General features: G+C 42.8%; 1 protein-coding gene across 7 annotated transcripts in view; it reads right to left on the bottom strand.

Moving 5' to 3' along the window:
* FZD4 (frizzled class receptor 4) overlaps positions 1–17952 on the bottom strand; it is a 183882-nt gene extending 165930 nt beyond the window's left edge. For 4 of the 7 annotated variants that reach the window (XR_011967333.1, XR_011967332.1, XM_072610612.1 and 1 more), the window contains exons 1-2: positions 17054–17951; positions 12521–13783 (exon numbers count right to left, since the gene is read on the bottom strand). Coding sequence is in view for 5 of the 7 variants with exons in the window: in XM_072610612.1 (XP_072466713.1) it covers positions 12521–13783; positions 17054–17356 (1566 nt within the window). In the remaining 2 variants the exon portion in view is untranslated. Of the gene's footprint in view, positions 1–6221; positions 13784–17053 lie in introns of those variants that run through there. The other 3 variants (XM_072610610.1, XM_072610614.1, XM_072610613.1) reach the window with 3 other exon arrangements.
* Positions 17953–18383: the final 431 nt, after the last annotated feature.

Raw genomic sequence — 18383 nt, 5'->3', positions numbered from 1 at the left:
CATTGTTTACAGTAATATCATTGTTATAATGATAATCAACTGTGAAAGATAATACAGTGATTTATAAAATAATTCCAAAAGATGATGAGATGAAAAAAATGCTATCCACCTCCAGAGTGGATGAACAACTGTTGAGCTCTGAGTGCAGGCTGAAGTATAATTTTCTCACTTTGTTTCAATATGACTAAAATGGAAATGTTTTGCATGATTTCACATGTATAACTGATATACTGTTTGCTTTCTCAGTGAATGGAGCAAGGGTGGGAGAGGAGAGAATCTGAAGATCAAAATTTTAAAAGACTATTTAAAATAAATAGTAAATTGAAAAAAATTTAAGTGTAAGTGGAGAGAGCTTATAAATTCTTCATTCATTTGAAAGTAGAAGAAAAAAGATTTGCTCAGCCAAAAGGCTGGGTGATGATCAGAAGTGCAGCAGTTAGCAGAGAGAAGCAGCTTTGCTGTAGTTTAGCTGTTCCTGAATGGACCAATAATTCCAAAGCCTGAAATTCAAGTATTGAGGTACATGGGTTTCCCTCACTCATGTGTTTCTCTGCCAAGTTTCTGAAAGTGTGTGCTCACTCTCCTTGAAAAATTCAGTTTGCATTGGTGAGAGTCTGTGACCCAGGTTTATATGTGTATTATGATGTATTTATTATTCCTGTATTTGTTTTATTGTTAAGCAAATGGTTGTATTTAAGATCTAAATATGTTGTTATCATCATGATAACTAGCATTTATTTAGCACTTTAAATATTTCAAAGTAATACATACATATATATGTACATGCATATATGTATATGTGTGTATACATATACATGTATACACATGAATATATGTATATACATAATTTGATCCTCATAACTATCCTGTGATGAGGTAGGTACTATTATTGTCCTCATTTTACAAATAAAGAAACTGACATTGAGGGGTTGTGACTTGCCCAGGGTCACACTTCCCATAAGCGTATGAGTTAGGATTTGAACTCAAGTCATTCAAGTCAGCTCTTTGTCCACTATTTTATCTAGTTGCCTCTAATGTCACTATGGTGAGTGCTTGATTTTGTACAAATGGAAGTACACCAGTGGAGGCTAAAGAGCTAAAGTGAAGAGGAAGGGAAGTATCTTCCCCCATCACAAAGTTACATCAAGGATCCTAAGAAAGTTGGAATGTATATGGTAGTCGTCCTTCTCAGGGAACCTTGATCTGCCTCTGTTAGGAAAAGTTAGAGAGAGCCAGGCAACCCAGAGAGTCAGTAGAAGTCCACATGTTCTGTGTGAGAGGTATGAGATGCTACTGTTACCCCAAACATATTACATTTGTTCATCTTTTTGGTTTTTTCTTCTTTTTATTCTTTCATGTCATTCTCAGCTCCTCACTCACTCCCCCTACATAGCTAAACAATTGCCAAATCTAGTCATTTTTATCTCCACAATATCTCTGGAACCCACCTGTCCTTTCTACTTTCCTAACCACCAATCCAACTCAGGCTTTCAGTGCCTTTCACCTGGGCCATTACAAGTCAACTAACTGGTCAATGTGCATCAAATCTCTTTCCACTCTAATCAATGCTCCACACAATGGCCAAAGTCATTTTCCTAAAACTGATCAGACCATGTAATTCCCCTACTCTATAAATTCCAGGGGCTCCCTATTGCCTCTAGGACCTAATATAAACTCGTAAGTTTGGCATCTAAAGTCCTTCACAACCTGGCCCCAATCTACTTTAGTAGGTTCTTTAGACTTTACTCTACAAATGTTTTAGTCTATCCAAACTGGCCTTCTTCCTTTTCCTCAACCAGGACTCTTATCTCCCATCTACTTGTCTTTGCACTGCTTGAACCCTATTCCTGGAAGACTTTTGCTCCTCCCCTTCACCTCTTAGAATCTCTTCTTTCCCTAAAGGCTCAATTAAAAGGCTACATTTTACATGAAAACTTTTCTCACTCCCCAGCTGCCAGTTCCTTACTCCCCAAATTATCTCCTATATATTTTGTATGTATCTATATTTGTGTATGTTGTCTCTCCTAACCAGATTGTAAGTTTCTTGAGGACACGGAGTATTTCATTTTAGACTTTGTGCTTTGCACATAGTAAGCACTTAATGAGTGCTAGTTACCTGCCAACGTAAACTCCTTGAGGATAGAGATTATCATTCTTTCTCCTTGTATGGGTATTCCCAACACTTAGTATAGCATCTGGAACATTTTGTTATTATTTAATCATTTTTTCAGTCATGTCAAACTCTTTGTGACCCTATCTGGGGTTTTCTTGGCAAAGACACAGGAATGGTTTACCTTTTTCTTCTCCAGTTCATGTTATAGATAAGGAAACTGAGGCAAACAAGGTCAAGCGACTTGTCCAGGGTCACACAGCTAGTAAGTGTCTGAGGCCAGATTTAAACTCAGGAAGATGAGTCCTCCTGACTCCAGGGCCAGCACTCTACCTACTGCAACATCTTGCTGCCCTACCTAGCTCATAGTAAGTGATTAATAAATGCTTGATGATTAACTGACTGATATTCTTTGTATATTGGAAGATTTGTTGATTAATATTAGGTTCATAATAAATTATTTTAAAATATTCTAGTGAGATCAGTGTAAACAACCAAAATAATACAATGAATGAGTCAATAAGCAAACCCAGGGTCACACAGCTATTCCTAGCACTATTGTTAATTAATAAGTATTATTAATGAATCCTATAAGATCCAAGATTTGAATATTGATCTCTGCTGACTCTAAGTAAAGGGAACTTTGTCCAGTAGACCCAGTATTCATGACCCTATATTCTTTTTAAATCCCCCATTCCTTAACCAATATTCTGGGCTCTCTCAATATTTATTAGAAAGAGGAGGAGGAAGAGAAAAAAGTAGCAATTAAGACAAGCAGTCTGCAAAGCACATTAGAAACTGGTCAGAGAAGCATCAAATCATAAAATTTCTATAATCATCAGTTTCAGTCCCATCATTGCACAGAGAATAAAACTGAGGACCTAAAAAGCTAAGAGACTTGTCCAAGGTCACACATCTCAATAATGGCACCCTGTAACCCTTCTTGAAACTTGAGTTTGAGTCTCTAGAGATATTGCTGTGACACCACTTTTCCAGAGAATACTGGCAATTAAAAAAACACTTGGCCTGACCCTGTCATCCACTTCCTATGCAGTGGCCAAATCCATCAGTCACCGTTCCTGTTTCCCCATCTGTGAGGTAGAGTGATGCAGTAATTATCCTGACATGCCTGGAGTTTTGTACGGCACTAATAAAACAGAGAGGGGGAAGGGGAGGGGGGAAGTAAGTACATTCTCAGGCCCTAAAGGAAATCAAGTCGTGCTTACAGAAACTCGGGCAATGGGCCTAAAGGAAAACCAGGCAGCAGACAGAAAGGAAGTTTGGAAATTCATCATTATACTCCTTTTCCCATTCACTGAAGAGATCTGTGCCAGTTCAGGGAGCTTAGAATGCATTCTCCTAATGATAGGATGATGGAATTGGAAGATAGTCTCATTCAACTCCCATTTTGCAGATGAGAAAACTGGTGTGTTTTAAATGACTTGTCTAAGGTTATGAAGGTAGTAAGCAGCAGACCCCAGACTTAAACCCACTTCATCTAATGCCAAAGTCAGCATTCTTTTCACTGCTCCATGCTTCCTTACAATGATCACAGAATGGAGAACTCTAGGCTGGCTAGGCTGGCCCAGATGTGAGAATCACACACACTCTTCTTTTCCCCAGAACACAGAAGTAGAATGAAAAGGGGGAAGGAGAAAAGAAAGGGAGGGAATAAGCATTTATTAAGCACCTGCCACACTAAGTGCTTTACAAACATTATTTCATTTGATCCTCACAACCCTGGGAGGTAATTATTATTCCCATGTTATTATTCCTATTTTTCAGTTGAAGAAACTGAGAAACTGGTGACTTGCCCAGGGTCATACAGCAAACAAGTATTGAAGGTCAGATTTTAACTCAAAGTGTTCTGGACTCCTAGACCAGCACTATTCACTTAGACATATAAGCCATCTCAATGTCTGAGGATAAGTAGGAAACTCCTTCCCTACTTCTGCTAGTGGAGAATAGCCACAGCAAAAAGCCTCCCCCTTTGACTGGCTCTTGTCCACTCTGTCTGTCACACCCAACTCCATCACCCCTTCCCTCCTCCCACCCATCCTCAGCCCAGGCATTGAGGCAGATACATCCAAAAGCTTGGACTAGGCATAAACCTAGGGACTTACACCACTTTGAATGCCCAGAAACAACAGTATCAGCAGAAAACACCAGCCTTTTAAGATTATTCCAGTATTTTTCACTCATGATAACTTATCTTTAAACATATAAAGAGCTATCACAAGAAAAAGGAATTAGGTGTACTCAGTGCAGCTTCAATGGGCAAAAATGGGACCAAATCAGTGGAAGCTACAGGGAAACTGGTTTTGGTTTAATGTAAAGATTAACTTCTTAAAAATCAGAGCTGTTCAACTGCAGATTGTCTGTCTAGGGAGGGAATGAGTTCCGCATCACAGAAGATCTTCAAACAGAGACTGTGGTAACCATTCAAGGATAATGTCAAGTGGAATCATCTATCAGGCAAGGAGTTGGACCACATGAACTCTGAGGCCACTTCTATCTCTAAGATATGAAGACTCATTCAGGTGCCTACCAAAGAAACTGGGTATCTTCCCAGATCTCAGTAAGTTATTATTATTATTTTTTAATTAATTAGACTGTTAGCTTCTCTACCTTTGTAATCAATTCATGAGCATTACAAAAGAAAGCAACAAATCGAGGTGTCATATCACTTAATGGGAAGAATCTAAAAGGTGTGTCATTATTTAGTTGTTTTTATTCACGCCTGACTCTTCATGATCTCTTTGGGGATTTTCATCACAAACATACTGAAATGGTTTTTCCATTTCCTTCCCCAGCTCATCTTACAGATAAGGAAACAGAAATAAGGTTAGGTGACTCACCCAGGTCCCACTGCTAGTAAGTATCTGAAGCTGAATTTGAAGTCAGGTCTTCTAGACGCCAGGTCCAGCACTCTATCCCCTGCACCACCTAACTGTCTCCTTTAAAGTTGAATAAGATCAGATGAATAAGTTGAATAAGGACAGCCTAGCAGCTGCTCTACAAGCCATTCAGGGTGGCTTTGAGCAACGCTCAGATTGTAAGCAAGGCTGGGGACAAAGGAAATGCCAGAGCTGATATCTGGGAATTTTGGATAGCCAAAACAATCAGGATTTGTATATGTTTGGGTTATGTCTCGTTCTACATGATCTGGATATATAGCCAGGTTTCCACTGTAGCTCAATCCTCCCCTCCACTAAGGAGAAATGAGCTAACTTTTCCCTCAATTTCTCTCTGAGTATCAAAAAAAGATTACTACCCAACAGTGGCCAGTTGATGTATTGATTGGTTCAACACTTTTTACTGCCACTTTTAAAATAGTATTATTGCTGTGATTTCCTACCCCTTGGGAAAGCAAACATACATAGAACAGAACTTATACAGCTCAAAGAAAAATAATGCAACAGAAAATCTGAAGTTATATGGAGAATGAAGGGACAAATTTTTGTTTTTATAAAATCCTGGGACATGGAAGGTGCAAAGATGGTCATGAAGACTGACATTTTTTTACTTCATTTTTCCTCAGGTTTGTCTGCACATTCCTTCACAACATGACCAATATGACATTATGTTTTGTGTGAATGCATGCGTATAACCCTCTATCAAACTGCTTGCCTTCCCAATTATAGAGGAAGAGAGGGAAGGTGGAAAAGAATGTGAACTCAAAATTGTAAAAACAAAACAAATGAAGGTTAAAAATTGTTTTTGCATGTAATTAGGAAAAAAATACCCAAATTCAAAAATAAAAAATAATGAAGTGAAGTAAGCAGAGCCAGAAAGCAGATACAATGGCTACAATAACAAAGCAAAATTGGATACTGTGACATAACAACCAAGCTTGATCCCAGATAAAAGGTCTGAGAATTCATTTTCTTTCTCCCTTCTTTGCAAAGGTGGGAGAAATGTGTGTGAAATACTACATATGTTAGACTTGTTTATATTTCATTAAGTTGACATTTTTTTTTCTTTTTTGTAATGAGAGCCTCTGGAATGGGGATAGAGAGGTGGGGTAAATAAATACTGGGAAATGTGGGTGAAAAACAAGATAGCAATAAAAATGTTAAAAGAAAAAAGATATTCCTTATTCACACAAGGGTTAATAAACAAAACTTTATTTTCCTTTAATACAAAAATTAAATAGCAAAGTTTCTTTTGTACAGTGATAAATTAGAAATTTACAGTACATACATTAATGCAGATATGCTTTTGTACATCTAAAAAACATCAGTGTCCACTGTCTTAGAAGTTCAGAAATTCATTTAGGACATGTTTAATAGACTATCATCCTGGTACCTCTATGTCCAACATCTCAGAACCTTCACAGGTTGGCCTCCAGATGGGTGGGAAGAGGGGATACAAGAGCTGGCTGCCTGGCTATTGGCTGCAATGCCATTTACAGTAGGACTAGTCACATTTCAGCTGTTCCCTCTTCTAAAGGCAGTCAATATTCACAACACCTTCCTTCAAAGGAGCTCAAGGGCCTTCAGTGTTGACACTCCTGAAACCTCACTCACAATATCCCTGCGAGGTAGGTGGGAGCCAGGTAATACCTACAGGTAGAGACTCTGGCACTGAGTGGTTTAAGTGGCTGAGCTATGCTGAGGCACAATAACTGAGTCAATCATTGTTTCACTCAACAAATATGAACTAAGAAAGCACCTTCCATTTTACAGGACTCCAGTGACAGGTGCTGAGGAAGACATGACCTCAGCCTCCATAGACTTTACAAATTAAGCAGTAGAATGCCAACAACAGAGCTGGGATGAAAACATTTCTGAAACAAAGACCACCTGAAAGCAAAAATGGATGCCAGCCCTTTATTCACCAAAAACTCTCCTCTTCAAAGTAGAGAGAGGACAGGCGGACCCAGCAATGAAGAAACCAAAAGCACTAGTCTACCTAAATGCCACATTGAATGATGATGGTGATTTTGAACACTGTGGAAGACCTAGCAGAAATTCAAGCATAATGGAGATGAACAAATTCAAGCCAAGCCTCTCTACTTGGGGCCTACCTTGAATCAATACTGCAGACTCTGCCAATTTAAAAAGGGAAAAGAAAAAAAAAGAGAAGTTTAAATGGGGCCCAAGTCACTGCCATCAGGGCCAGTTAGCCTTAGCAAAAGAAAGCATTACAGCAGGACCTTTGTTACAACACCACTCTCAAGGGCCTACTTCATGCTGTGTAAATTATGTTACCCAAGTGGCTGGCAGGAAGTAGAATTAACCAGATTGGCTGAGAAAATATTCTAGTGAAATCAAATAAATGCCACTGCTTTGAAAAATGGGCAGTATATTCACTCCCTGGTCAAGCAAAGAGTTCTCTTGGCAGCTGTAAAGAATCCCTATCTTGGGTCTAAGGAAGGGATATCACAAGCTATTTTCCAGGCAAGATACAAATCCAAATTAGGGGTCTGGGCCCAAACACGAGAAAGAAAAGAAAAGGAATTTGCCAAGGAACAATAAAGCATGAGTATTTAAATCAAAAGCCCTTTCTAACATGCTTGCTATAGCACAGAATAACAATAACTGAGATTTACATACAGCTTTAAAGTTTGTAAAGCACTTTACAGGCATTTCATACCATTTGAACCTCACAAGAAGGTATTAGAGGTATCATTATCATTTCCATTTTCCAGACGAGAACACCAAGGCTCTGACAGATTAAGTGACTTGACTGAAATCAGACAACTAGTGCCCGAAGCAGGACAAGACCTCAGGTTTTCCTGACTCCAACTTCAGCACTCTCTCTGCAGTTCCATGCAGCAAGCATGCAACGTACAGAGATTTGTGTTAGACTCTTGGTTTACCCCTCAATCCTCCAGCCCTAGACTTCACGGCTCCTTTACCCTATAGAAGGACTGCAGTTGTCATTTCTCTGAGCAGCCAAAGGCTGCACCATAGTGGTAAAATCTTTTCATACTTTGGCAGTGGCTGCTATGAGAGAGAATTACAGGCTCACAGATACAGAACTGGAAAAGCTGTCAGGGACCATCTCAAAATCAAGTAGAAACAGGGCTCACTAAAACCTACATCAAGATCCCTGTGGCCTGAATGTTGACTTAGAAAAACACATGTTAAAGTGGGGTGCAAGTTTGACACTTCTAATCTAGTCCATCTTCCACATTTCACAGATGTAGGAACTGAGGCCTAGAGAAGGGAAGAAGCGGCAGGAGTGGAGAACTTGCCTTAGACACTTCTACCTGATTTTAGGCAAGTAACTTAACCTCTATGTGCCTCAGTTCCCATAGCTGTAAAATGAAAGGGTTGAACTCAGTGGCTTTTAAGGTTTCCTTCCAAATAAAAATTTAGATCTCCAGTATATGGGAGAATCAATGAGAAAATGTCAGAAAATAGGCAACTCATGGAAATGAAGCTTTTCCCCCACTTTGTCCAGTTCCAGGACACCTGAGCAAGCTGCTAACCCAGCAGCAGTTCAAGAGGACAGAAAATGGGTCAGCATTAGAGGGAAAGGATGTGAATCAAGTTCAGTCAGACCACCTTGCTTGCCCAAACAGACTCCATGGTAATTCATTCTACGCTGCCCTGAAATTCATCCTGGTCTAAGGAGGGAGAGGGGTGAAGGTAGGGAGGAAAGAAGTTCAACAAAGATTCCAGAATAGCTTGATTTAATGGTTTAGTAGATTCCCATCTGAAAGTGCATGGAAAGGCTTTGGTTTTTATAGCTAAATTCTCCAGCTGCCAAAGAGTCTTCCCAGAAGTGACAGATGACAACTTCTCCCAAGTTCCAAAGGAAGAAAAGCAGCCTTGGCTTTCTGCCAGGCAAGATACTGTCCCAACATTAACCAAGATAAGCCACAGTGAATCCCAGCACAGAGGAAAAGAAATGGAATTGCCTGCCAGTGGAATTACCTTCCCCCTCAGACCTGTGCTCACAAAGCACTTTGTTTGCAATTGTATGATGCATTTACCATGTAATACTGTATATTAAAGCCATCTGGATTTGTCTTTTCCCCCCAGCAGAGGCCAGGGGCCAAGCCTTATCCAAACTTTCTATCTCCCTTGTAGATGCTTAATTTAATTGAAAAGGAGGGTAAAGGATACCTGGCCTTCCTGAAACCAGCAGAGATGGATCCCAGCTTTGCGAAGGAAAGCTGTTTGCATAATGGTCCACAAGGTTTCCCTGCAGAGTTGCTGCTGCTTTTCCCCCTGCCATGTCTATGCTCCTACATTAGTGACTGATCTTAAAAAAGAAAAGATCACTCAGAGAGGTAAAAGTGAGTGTGAAGAGTGGAAGGCCCCACTCATGGACTAAAAGCCTATGGAGTACAAGGACAGGCTTTCCAGGCAGCTCCACCACATTTTGCAAAATGGACAAAGCAGTTGAACAGACCCAAACAAGGCCTGCATTAAGCCATCCTGTGGTGAAAACCCCTGGAAGTAGGCTAAAAATGAATGTGTACACCTTTACATCAACAGAGTTCTATACATGGTAGGCATTCTTTGGGTTCAAATGCCAAATAGAACACAGGTGCTTCAAAGCAGATATAAACTGGCTGAGACTCTGGCTACAGCAAAAAGGCAACTCACACACTGTGGAAAACACAGATGCAAACATCATTCTACCAAATCCCTCTGCCTACAGTGGAGTTTCTTAACCTAGAGTCTGTATCCTTAAGAAAAGTATTTTTAATTGCAAAATAATTTGTTGCAACATACTAATATATTGCAATATAATTTGTTTCCTTGATAATCTTATATCTTTTACATTTTGCATTTAAAATCATTATTCTCAGAAGGGGTCCATGGGCTTCTCCAAACACTTGCCAAAGGGATGGGTTTGTGCCACAAAACAGATTATGAATGCCTGCTCTCAGGCTTTAAATACATCATTCATTTGAAAGACAGCAGGAGAGAAACTTGGCACAGTGATCTATCAACTAAGCTAGCAGAGGTGACTGCTACTGATTGTGGGTATTTTTACCTTAGAAGGCAAGACACTTGATGAGCAGTGTGGCATGTCAGCACCTAGCAAATGACCAACACTCCATCACGTGAAAGCTGGTCTCCTGACTTTCCCACTCAAGTATTCTCTCCTACTGGATTAGACTGCCCAAGTCACAAGATCCCTGAAATGTTAGGACAAAAAGAGTTATAAAATCCAGAACTGTTAACAGCCAGGCATCCATATTAAGCCTTAGTTAAGTCATTCTCCCTCCATTCCCTGGGTCAGATTTGATGCACAACTCCCTAGGCACCATAGTAGAGCGTGAGTAAGGGCAGATTCTGCCCCTGTGCAAGCATTTGGTGGCCCTGGACATTTATGGGAACTGTCTGTGTGCAGAAAAGGGAGTTCAAGGTTGACCTTCTACATGCAATACAGTCTCTGATATAAGCTAAGCTGATTCACGCCAGCCTTTCCAAGGATCTTTTCTCATACTCCTAGAGTCCTGACTAATCACAGTGTTCAATACTTGACAGAAGCAAGCAATAAAAGGAGTAGCTTATCACCAAAATCTAGCCACTTATTTGGAATTCTGAGACTCTGGATACATTTCTATACAAAGGGCTTTCCTACTTAAAGAACTTAAAGAACAGTTTGTAAAAAAAAAAAAGATGAATGAATCTATGATATGGCATTGCTAAGCAGGGGCTGAATGAATCTAAGGCTGGTCATGAATTGGATAGAAAGGAACAGAAGTGTGCCCAGTAATGGCAAACATTGCATTTGTTGCAGAGTAGAAGCATAAAGAAGGTCTTAGGCAAGTTAATGCTTGGGACAGCTACATTTTCCAAAGAACTGCTATTTTCCACAAGCTGCTGAAGCATTCTCCTTCAATGTGAAGCAAGTTTTCAAACAGTCCAAAGCATGGGGCTGGTCAACAATGGGGCAATTAAGACCTGTGAATTCTCAGCACTCGGCAGGTTTATATGGTTTACACTATGTCCCCTGCTAACCAAACAAGGTCCTTGTTGGAAGTCAGGAGATTCATTAAGCACCATATAAATACTGCAGGCCATGCTGCCTCTGAGGGAGCTAGAAAGAGCCATCACCAATTACTAGGAAACAATTGTGCACCAAGGAGTTGGATTTGCTTGCCTTAGATCCCTTTACAGAAAGGAAAATGTCTCCATTGTTGAATAGAGGAGACCAGACTCCCTGATAACATTCTTTCATTTTTTAAAAAATGTGCTATCATTCTGAGAATGCAAGCTGACCATAGCTTAAAGTCAGGCAGGGGACTATGTCATGGTCGGAGAATGTGCTTTTAATTGTAATTGACACACACAAATTACACAGTTAATCTGTGTGAGCACAAAGTTGCCAAGAAACTTAACATTTTAGTCCTTCCAGACTGGCGTCTGCAGAGATGCAATCACACAAAGTGAAATATATTAAGTCTTAATTGCTCAATGCAATGGGTCTCTGGGGTGTGTAAGGTAAGTAGACTTGGTAAATCTCGTTTTTCTCTGAATTAAGTGATTGTCAGAAAGTGAATCACCCTTAATTCCCCATTCCCCACCCCCTTGGTCATGCTGTAATTTTTTTAGAATTAGCATAAAGATATGCATTTAAGTCATTAATGCAAAATGTGAGGTGCAAAGGGAGAGGAATACTAACATCCTGGAATATAAGGAGATACTGCATTAAAGTTTTTTGTTTTAACCTACAAGAAAAATCCACTGGACCCTCTATGTGCTTTTACGCTTTGCCCAAACAATCCTATTTCATGACAAAGACAACGAAATATTTTTACATCACCATTGGGGGTGTGATTGGCACAGTTGTGAGGAGCAAACTGGGCACCATGGAAAATGTTTAAGTTATGCTGTAAACACCTTTGAGAAAACCAAACTAGAAAATCCTTGTAACACTTCTCTGAACTCAACATTTCCAGTGTTTATTGGTTGGGTTACTATTTGAAAGACCCAGTTAGTATTCCAAATCTTAAAGGGTTTAAAAATGTTAATCTTTCTCCCTACAAGTTACAAAACATAGCTCTGATAACTGCTGACCATGCAGGGAGCAGCAACTTTGCCACTAAAGCTGCAGGGTCTATACACAACGTCAGGATTGCAACCTGCTAAAGTGATCAGCGGTTTGATTTTTCACAGCTTTGCAAGCCTCTATTGGCCCTCCTGTTTGGGAGAATGCCACTGCTGGCACCAGAAATGCTGTTCTGGTTATGTTTGGGGGGTTATTTGTTGTTTTGTTTTTTTTAACATGTGTGGTGTACTCATTCATACGAGCCTTGTTCAAATGGAGTTATTGTAGAAAATGGGGGGGGGGGGAGAAGAAGCGGACACACACACACATTTCTACCAAAATGCAAGCATTTCCCCTTGGGGTCTTGCAAGTTGGCTGTGTTTATACTACAGTTTCATTTCCTTTCCCGGGCTTTACCCAACCATCTCCCCTCTTCTCTCGTTTTACCTTCCCTGAGTTCACCAGTCTGTTGGAGCATTTCTGCCACGTGTGGAGAGTCTTAGCAGACCAGATCCACATGCCAGAAGTGATCCCCACCAACAAAGACATAAAGATTTTCAGCATCTCAACAGCCATGTTAGAATCATCAGCTGAATAGAGGAAGAGCGTCCAGTTGGAAATCTCATAAAAATAGCAAGCAATCACACATGTAGCAGGCACTGTATATAATACCGAGAAGACTCCAATTTTGACCATCAACCTTTCTAGCTTGTCGGTTTTTGTCCCATCTTTCTGGAGATTGGATCGGATTTTGAATAAGGCCACCAAGCCAGCAGCAATGAATAATGTTCCAATCACCAGGTAAGTAAAGAGCGGTGCAACTACAAAACCCGTGAGCGCATCCAAGTTCTGGTTCCCAACATAGCACAGGCCTGTCAGTTCATCAGCGTCTACCAGTCTCATGATCAAGATGACAATGGTTTTCACTGCTGGGATCGCCCAGGCTGCAATGTGGAAATAAGAGCTGTGCATTTCAATGGCCTCATGACCCCATTTCAGACCTGCTGCCAAGAACCAAGTGAGTGTCAGAATAACCCACCAGATGGAGCTGGCCATCCCAAAGAAGTACATCAGTAAGAAAATTATAGCACATCCTGTGTTCTTAAGACCTTCTTGGATGAGAACTGGTTCTGCTGCCTCTTCAAAATCGCAGGATATCCTTTCCCTGCCCACGGTCAGTCTCACAATATAAGCAATGCTATAAATATTGTAGCACATACTAAGAAAGATGATGGGACGCTCAGGATAAGAAAACCTGGATGAATCAATCAGGAAGGTCAGCACTGTGAAAGCAGTTGATATGAAGCACAGGCTGGCCCACATAGCCATCCAGATGTCAGTGAACTCCTTGGCTGACCTGCTGTATAAGCCAGCATCATAGCCACACTTCAGGACACAGTTCAGGCTTCTTTTCACCCAAATGTACTGATCCGAATGCATGCCCATGGCATGGCATTCTTCCCCAGGCTGAATGGATGTCTTATGGGGTAGGGGAACTTCTTCATCACCTGGGCCTTCCATGCACATATGGTTATGGTCGTTCTGGGGGGGGAATTTGCTGCAGTTGAGGCTATCCGGCCAGGCAAACCCAAACTCCTTCAGAACAGGTTCACACCTCCTCTTGACTGAAAGGCACATACCTCCACATGGGCCAATGGGGATGTTGATCTTCTCTGTGCACATTGGCACATACACAGAGCAAAGGAAGAACTAGATGGGTAATGAAATAGAAGAAAACAATTATATTTGGCTTGACCTATACACCAGTGAGCAAAATTCAGGCAATGCATGCGCTTGTTTTCAGAATGGCCCAAAATTTGTGTTTTATTTTTATTTCCTAAGGTAGAATAACAGAGCTGAAAGGAACTTTATTATACATTATACTTTCAATATCTTCATTATATACATTATATATAGGAGGAAGCTGAGTCCCAGAGAGGTAGGTGACTTGCCCTAAAAGGGGCAGAATTTGATTCCAAATTCAGTGTCCTCCCCATACCATACCACTTCCCCAAATAGTACAAAAGCAATGCATTCTCCCAAACTAACATGTCATCCCTAGTTTAGCTTATGTACTTCTTTGCAGTTGAAAAAGGCACCACAGGTTAGTGAGTAGACTCTGGACTTGGAATTAGTAGACCTAGAGCCTGATCCCTGGGTCTTGACTTGGCTATTCACTAACTTATACAAACATGAGCAAATCATTTACCTTTGGTGAGCCCCGTTTCCTCCTCTGAGAAACAAAGATAATATTTGCACTATCTAACTCAGAAGCTTGTGGCAAAGATTAAATTAGATAATAGATACAGAAACCATCCACATAATCCCATAGAACTTGGGAGCTGAAAGGGACCTTAGAAATCAGTTTAGTCCAACTCCATTTCTACAGATGAGGAAACTGAGGCCAGAAAGGCAAAGTGCCTGGCTAATCAATGGCAGAGCCAGGAGTTAAATACAGCTCTCCTGATTCCAAGTGTAGTACTCCATGACTGTTTTATAAACATAAGATATTACTGTTATTATTATTCTAGTAAAACAAAAAAAATTGGGGGATATGATTACACAATTCATTTATGAACAATGTATAAGTAAAAGCCAAGCCACTCTAACTCATCTTTGGGTCTCATTTGAAAGAGTCAATGATAATCTATTTTTCTGTAGCATTTTATGGTTTTAAAACCACTGTTCTCATGACTACCCTTCGAGGGAGGCCATGTAAGATTTATTAATCCCATTTTATAAATGAAGAAACTGGAGCTCAGAGAGGTTAGCAAGCTTGTCCAAGGTTAGAGCTGGGCTTCAAGCCCAGTTAGCCTAATTCCAAGCCCATCACTCTTGCCACTGTACCCTTTCTTTCCTGCCACATACCAGTCACTTAATGCTTGTTAGTGACTGATATATCTCTCTGTCTAAATTATGTTGGCCATTGTTGCAAAGAAATATCTGACTTTCTACCACATCATTCTTTCCCACAAAGTAAAATGAAATGGTCTCCTTTGTGCCACACACTTCCCAAACCCCATATCCTTCTCTTTCTAAATCATTTGCAATGAAATAGACATTTTGATATAAGCCTCAAACCATTATGCAGTTGAGACTTTTTTGGACCCATGTACAGAACTGAAACGTGGACTTCTGTCACAAGACCTCTTTCGTAAATGAGTATTTTAAAAACCCCATCCAAAAGCCCCTAAAAACTTTGCTGTCACCAATAGGAGAGTAAAGTCCCTGTCCTCAACTCATCCAGCTCTGATAAACAGTCTCCATGGCTCCTTACAGATGTTGTCTGTGAAGGCTACAGTTACAAGTGACTGTTTTCCAACATGAACAGAGAGCCAGTCCTGTCCTTCAAACCACTTGGCTGCTTCCCCAGCATACATGTAATTAAAAATACATATCCCTGTGGAAGCGTTTTCCTCCAGCAAAATCACCACTGAGGTCAGGCTATGTGTTGTTTCCAAAATAAGTGCTGGAGAATCACTTCTTAAGTCCGTATAAATTGTCTTTTAAGCCAACTCCAAAGTTCTGAATTTCTCAAAAGCAGAAAGCCTGCTCTGTAGTAGACAACTCAACAGGGAAGAGGATCAACCGAAATATCTCTTTAAATGTAAATCTTGGCTTAAATTCATTTTTAAAATTACTTCTGTAAAAAACTATGCACCTCAATCATTAAAAGTTTCTCTTTGAACAAAGTGATCCCCGGATCTTATCCTGTGGTCCATAGACTCATGGGGCTCAGGGCGAGATTTCACCTTGGGTGGGAGAAAAATGTGCATCTCTATGTCTCTGTTTCTTTTGTAATCCTACATACAGAAAAGCATTATTCTGGGGATGGGTCCACAGGCTTCACCAGACTGCCAAAGGCGTCTGTGGCACACAAAAGAGTTAAGAACTTCTGCTCTGTGAAGGTGAACTCAGTAGAGACATAGCAGCTCCTTACTACCTTATCTGTATTTGATACACTCCAGAAGCTAGAGATTTCTGGAGCTTTCAATCTAGACACCTATTATTAGGATCACAGGATCTGCAGTTCTGGGGGAACTTTTGCAGTCTACCCCACACATCTGACAAATGAGGAGACAAAGAAGGTAAGTAATTTGCCATTCCTATCTAGGGGAGTGATCTCCTAACTAGTAAGTGGCTGGGCTGGAATTCGAAACCAGAGGATCTGACTCCTAACATGGTCTTCTAATATATTGAGTAAATTTGAGCATATGACCTGCCCGCTTCACCACTTCCATCTTTTCACAAGCGGCTTTCTTCTCCTTTAACTAAATCCTTCCTGAGGCTGAGGTAGATCTAGGCATCGCCAGTCTCTTACAATGTGGGAAACTATCTGAATATAAAAGGATTTGTATCTCGAAGCAATCTGGTGGACGCCAACTCCTGTGGTCAGTTTTAAAGAAAAGAGAATTAAAATAAACGGGGTGACACTTTATTTAACTGACTCAGATGAACTCCAAAGAGTTTCTATTTTACATATAAAATAGAAACGGGAGGGTGGGGGTGGGGGGTTAAGAGAGAGAGGAGTCCACTACTTCCTACGTTCAAATCGAAGCTGCAGCTGGCTAGGGTGGCAGGCACTCTCTTGCACCAATCCACCAAACGGAGACCCCTTAATCTCCAGTCCTGCCCTCACTCTACTTCTCCGGGATTAGGGGCTTGGCCAGACGGGGTGAGAAGAGGAGAAAAACGTTAGGGCGGGGTGCAAGAGTGGGTTCTTTAACAGGCCAGATGACTTACACAATATTTGGCTTTCAGTCTCTGAGAAGGGGGAGTAAAAGGGGAGTCACTTTTCATCCAGACTTTTAGCCTTCCCTTCAGGCTGCAGAGGTAGGGGCTCGATTTGGCAAGGCATCCCAAGTGGGAACGTTTGAGACCCAGCCTCTATTCTGTGCCAAAGGAGTTGGAGGGGAGATGGGGGGAGGGTTTTAGGGCATGAGTGGGAACCGGGAGGGAATCGCGAGGATCACTGCCCACCTGTAGCTGGCTGGAGCAGCCGTACTGGATGAGCGGGGTAAAGGTAGTCAGCTGCAGCTCGGCGTCGGTCTGCAGCTCGTGCCCCACCAAGTTGGGCATCTTGGTTACGTTGTATCCCAGGTTCTGGCACATCGAGATCCGAATGGGGTCGCAGCGCCTCTCCTCTTCGTCCCCAAAAGCCCGCGCCTGCCCCAGCAGCAGCAGCAACAGCAGCAGCAGCAGTGGCGGCGGCGGCGGCGGGAGGCTGAAGCAGACACAGTCGGACGCCCTCGGGACCCTCAGTCCCAGGACCCTCCGAGCCATGGCCAGGGCCAGGGGGAGGGGGAGGCGGCGGCGGCAGCTCCGGCGGCGGCTCCTGCCGCTGGCCCAGACACCCCCAGTTTGCAAGAAGAGCAGGCAGACGAGGGAGGGGAGACGGCCCCCACTCCGGGGTGACTGGAGCAAGAGAGCCGAAGCAAGAAAGAGAGAGAGAGCGAGCAGCAGGAGCAGGAGGGCAGCGGCTACCTCCAGGGGCAGCTGCAAGCGGCTGTGCAGGGTATCAAATGCCCCAGCCCCCGGCGGAGGGGGGGACTCCCGGGGTCATGGCTGCAAGCCGCAGCCACCCCGGCTCCGGGCTCTCCTCGGGCTCTCGGGCTCTGGGGCTCTCGTGCTCCGCTCCGCGTCTGACTTGGCTGGGCTGCTCCGCACAGCGCTGCGCCGCCCCTGCCCAGGACCAAGCTCCACACCGCTCTCGCAGCCCAGAGCCCTGGGCCAGGCGCTGTTTTCGCGAGGCGGTGGCTGGGACTTGACGGACTGCGGCCAGCTCCAATGGGAGGGCGGCGCCGACCTGGAAAGGCGGGATCTGAGGGGAGGAGGGGGTGCTAGACGGAGAGAGGGGCGGAGCGGCTGGGCTGTTAGTAGAGGGTCAGTCCCCGCCACCCCCTCCCTCCCACCCTCTCCCCTGCGCTCCGCCTCCCTACGCTGTCCTCCCACCCGGAGCGCGGGGCTCTACAGGGACCAGGCGGGGATGGAGCGGAGTCGCTCCGGCCCCACCGGCCCCTCCCCCTCCAGTCCCAGATACCCACTCCTCTCCCAGGTGGGAAGTGCTTGGGTTTCTCCTCCCCACCTCCTTCTTCGCTTCTTCTTCCAGCTGTCAACTCTAGCCCAGTGACTCTTTCCACTCCCTCATCGTTCCCCCTAACCCCCCCCCCCCAAACAACTCCGTGACTGTCTGGATAATCTTGAGCCCCTTCTCAGTCCCTGCTAAATTGCCTCCCCAGCGCCTCGGCAGCTCCGAATCCTGACGGCCTAAGCCCGCGGGGGGGTGGGGGGTGGAGGGGGGAGTCGGGGA

Source organism: Notamacropus eugenii, chromosome 5, assembly GCF_028372415.1.
Source record: "Notamacropus eugenii isolate mMacEug1 chromosome 5, mMacEug1.pri_v2, whole genome shotgun sequence".
Classification (NCBI taxonomy): Eukaryota; Metazoa; Chordata; class Mammalia; order Diprotodontia; family Macropodidae; genus Notamacropus; species Notamacropus eugenii.
Note: the sequence above shows the minus strand (reverse complement) of the source record. Positions and strands in the feature narration are given on the sequence as shown.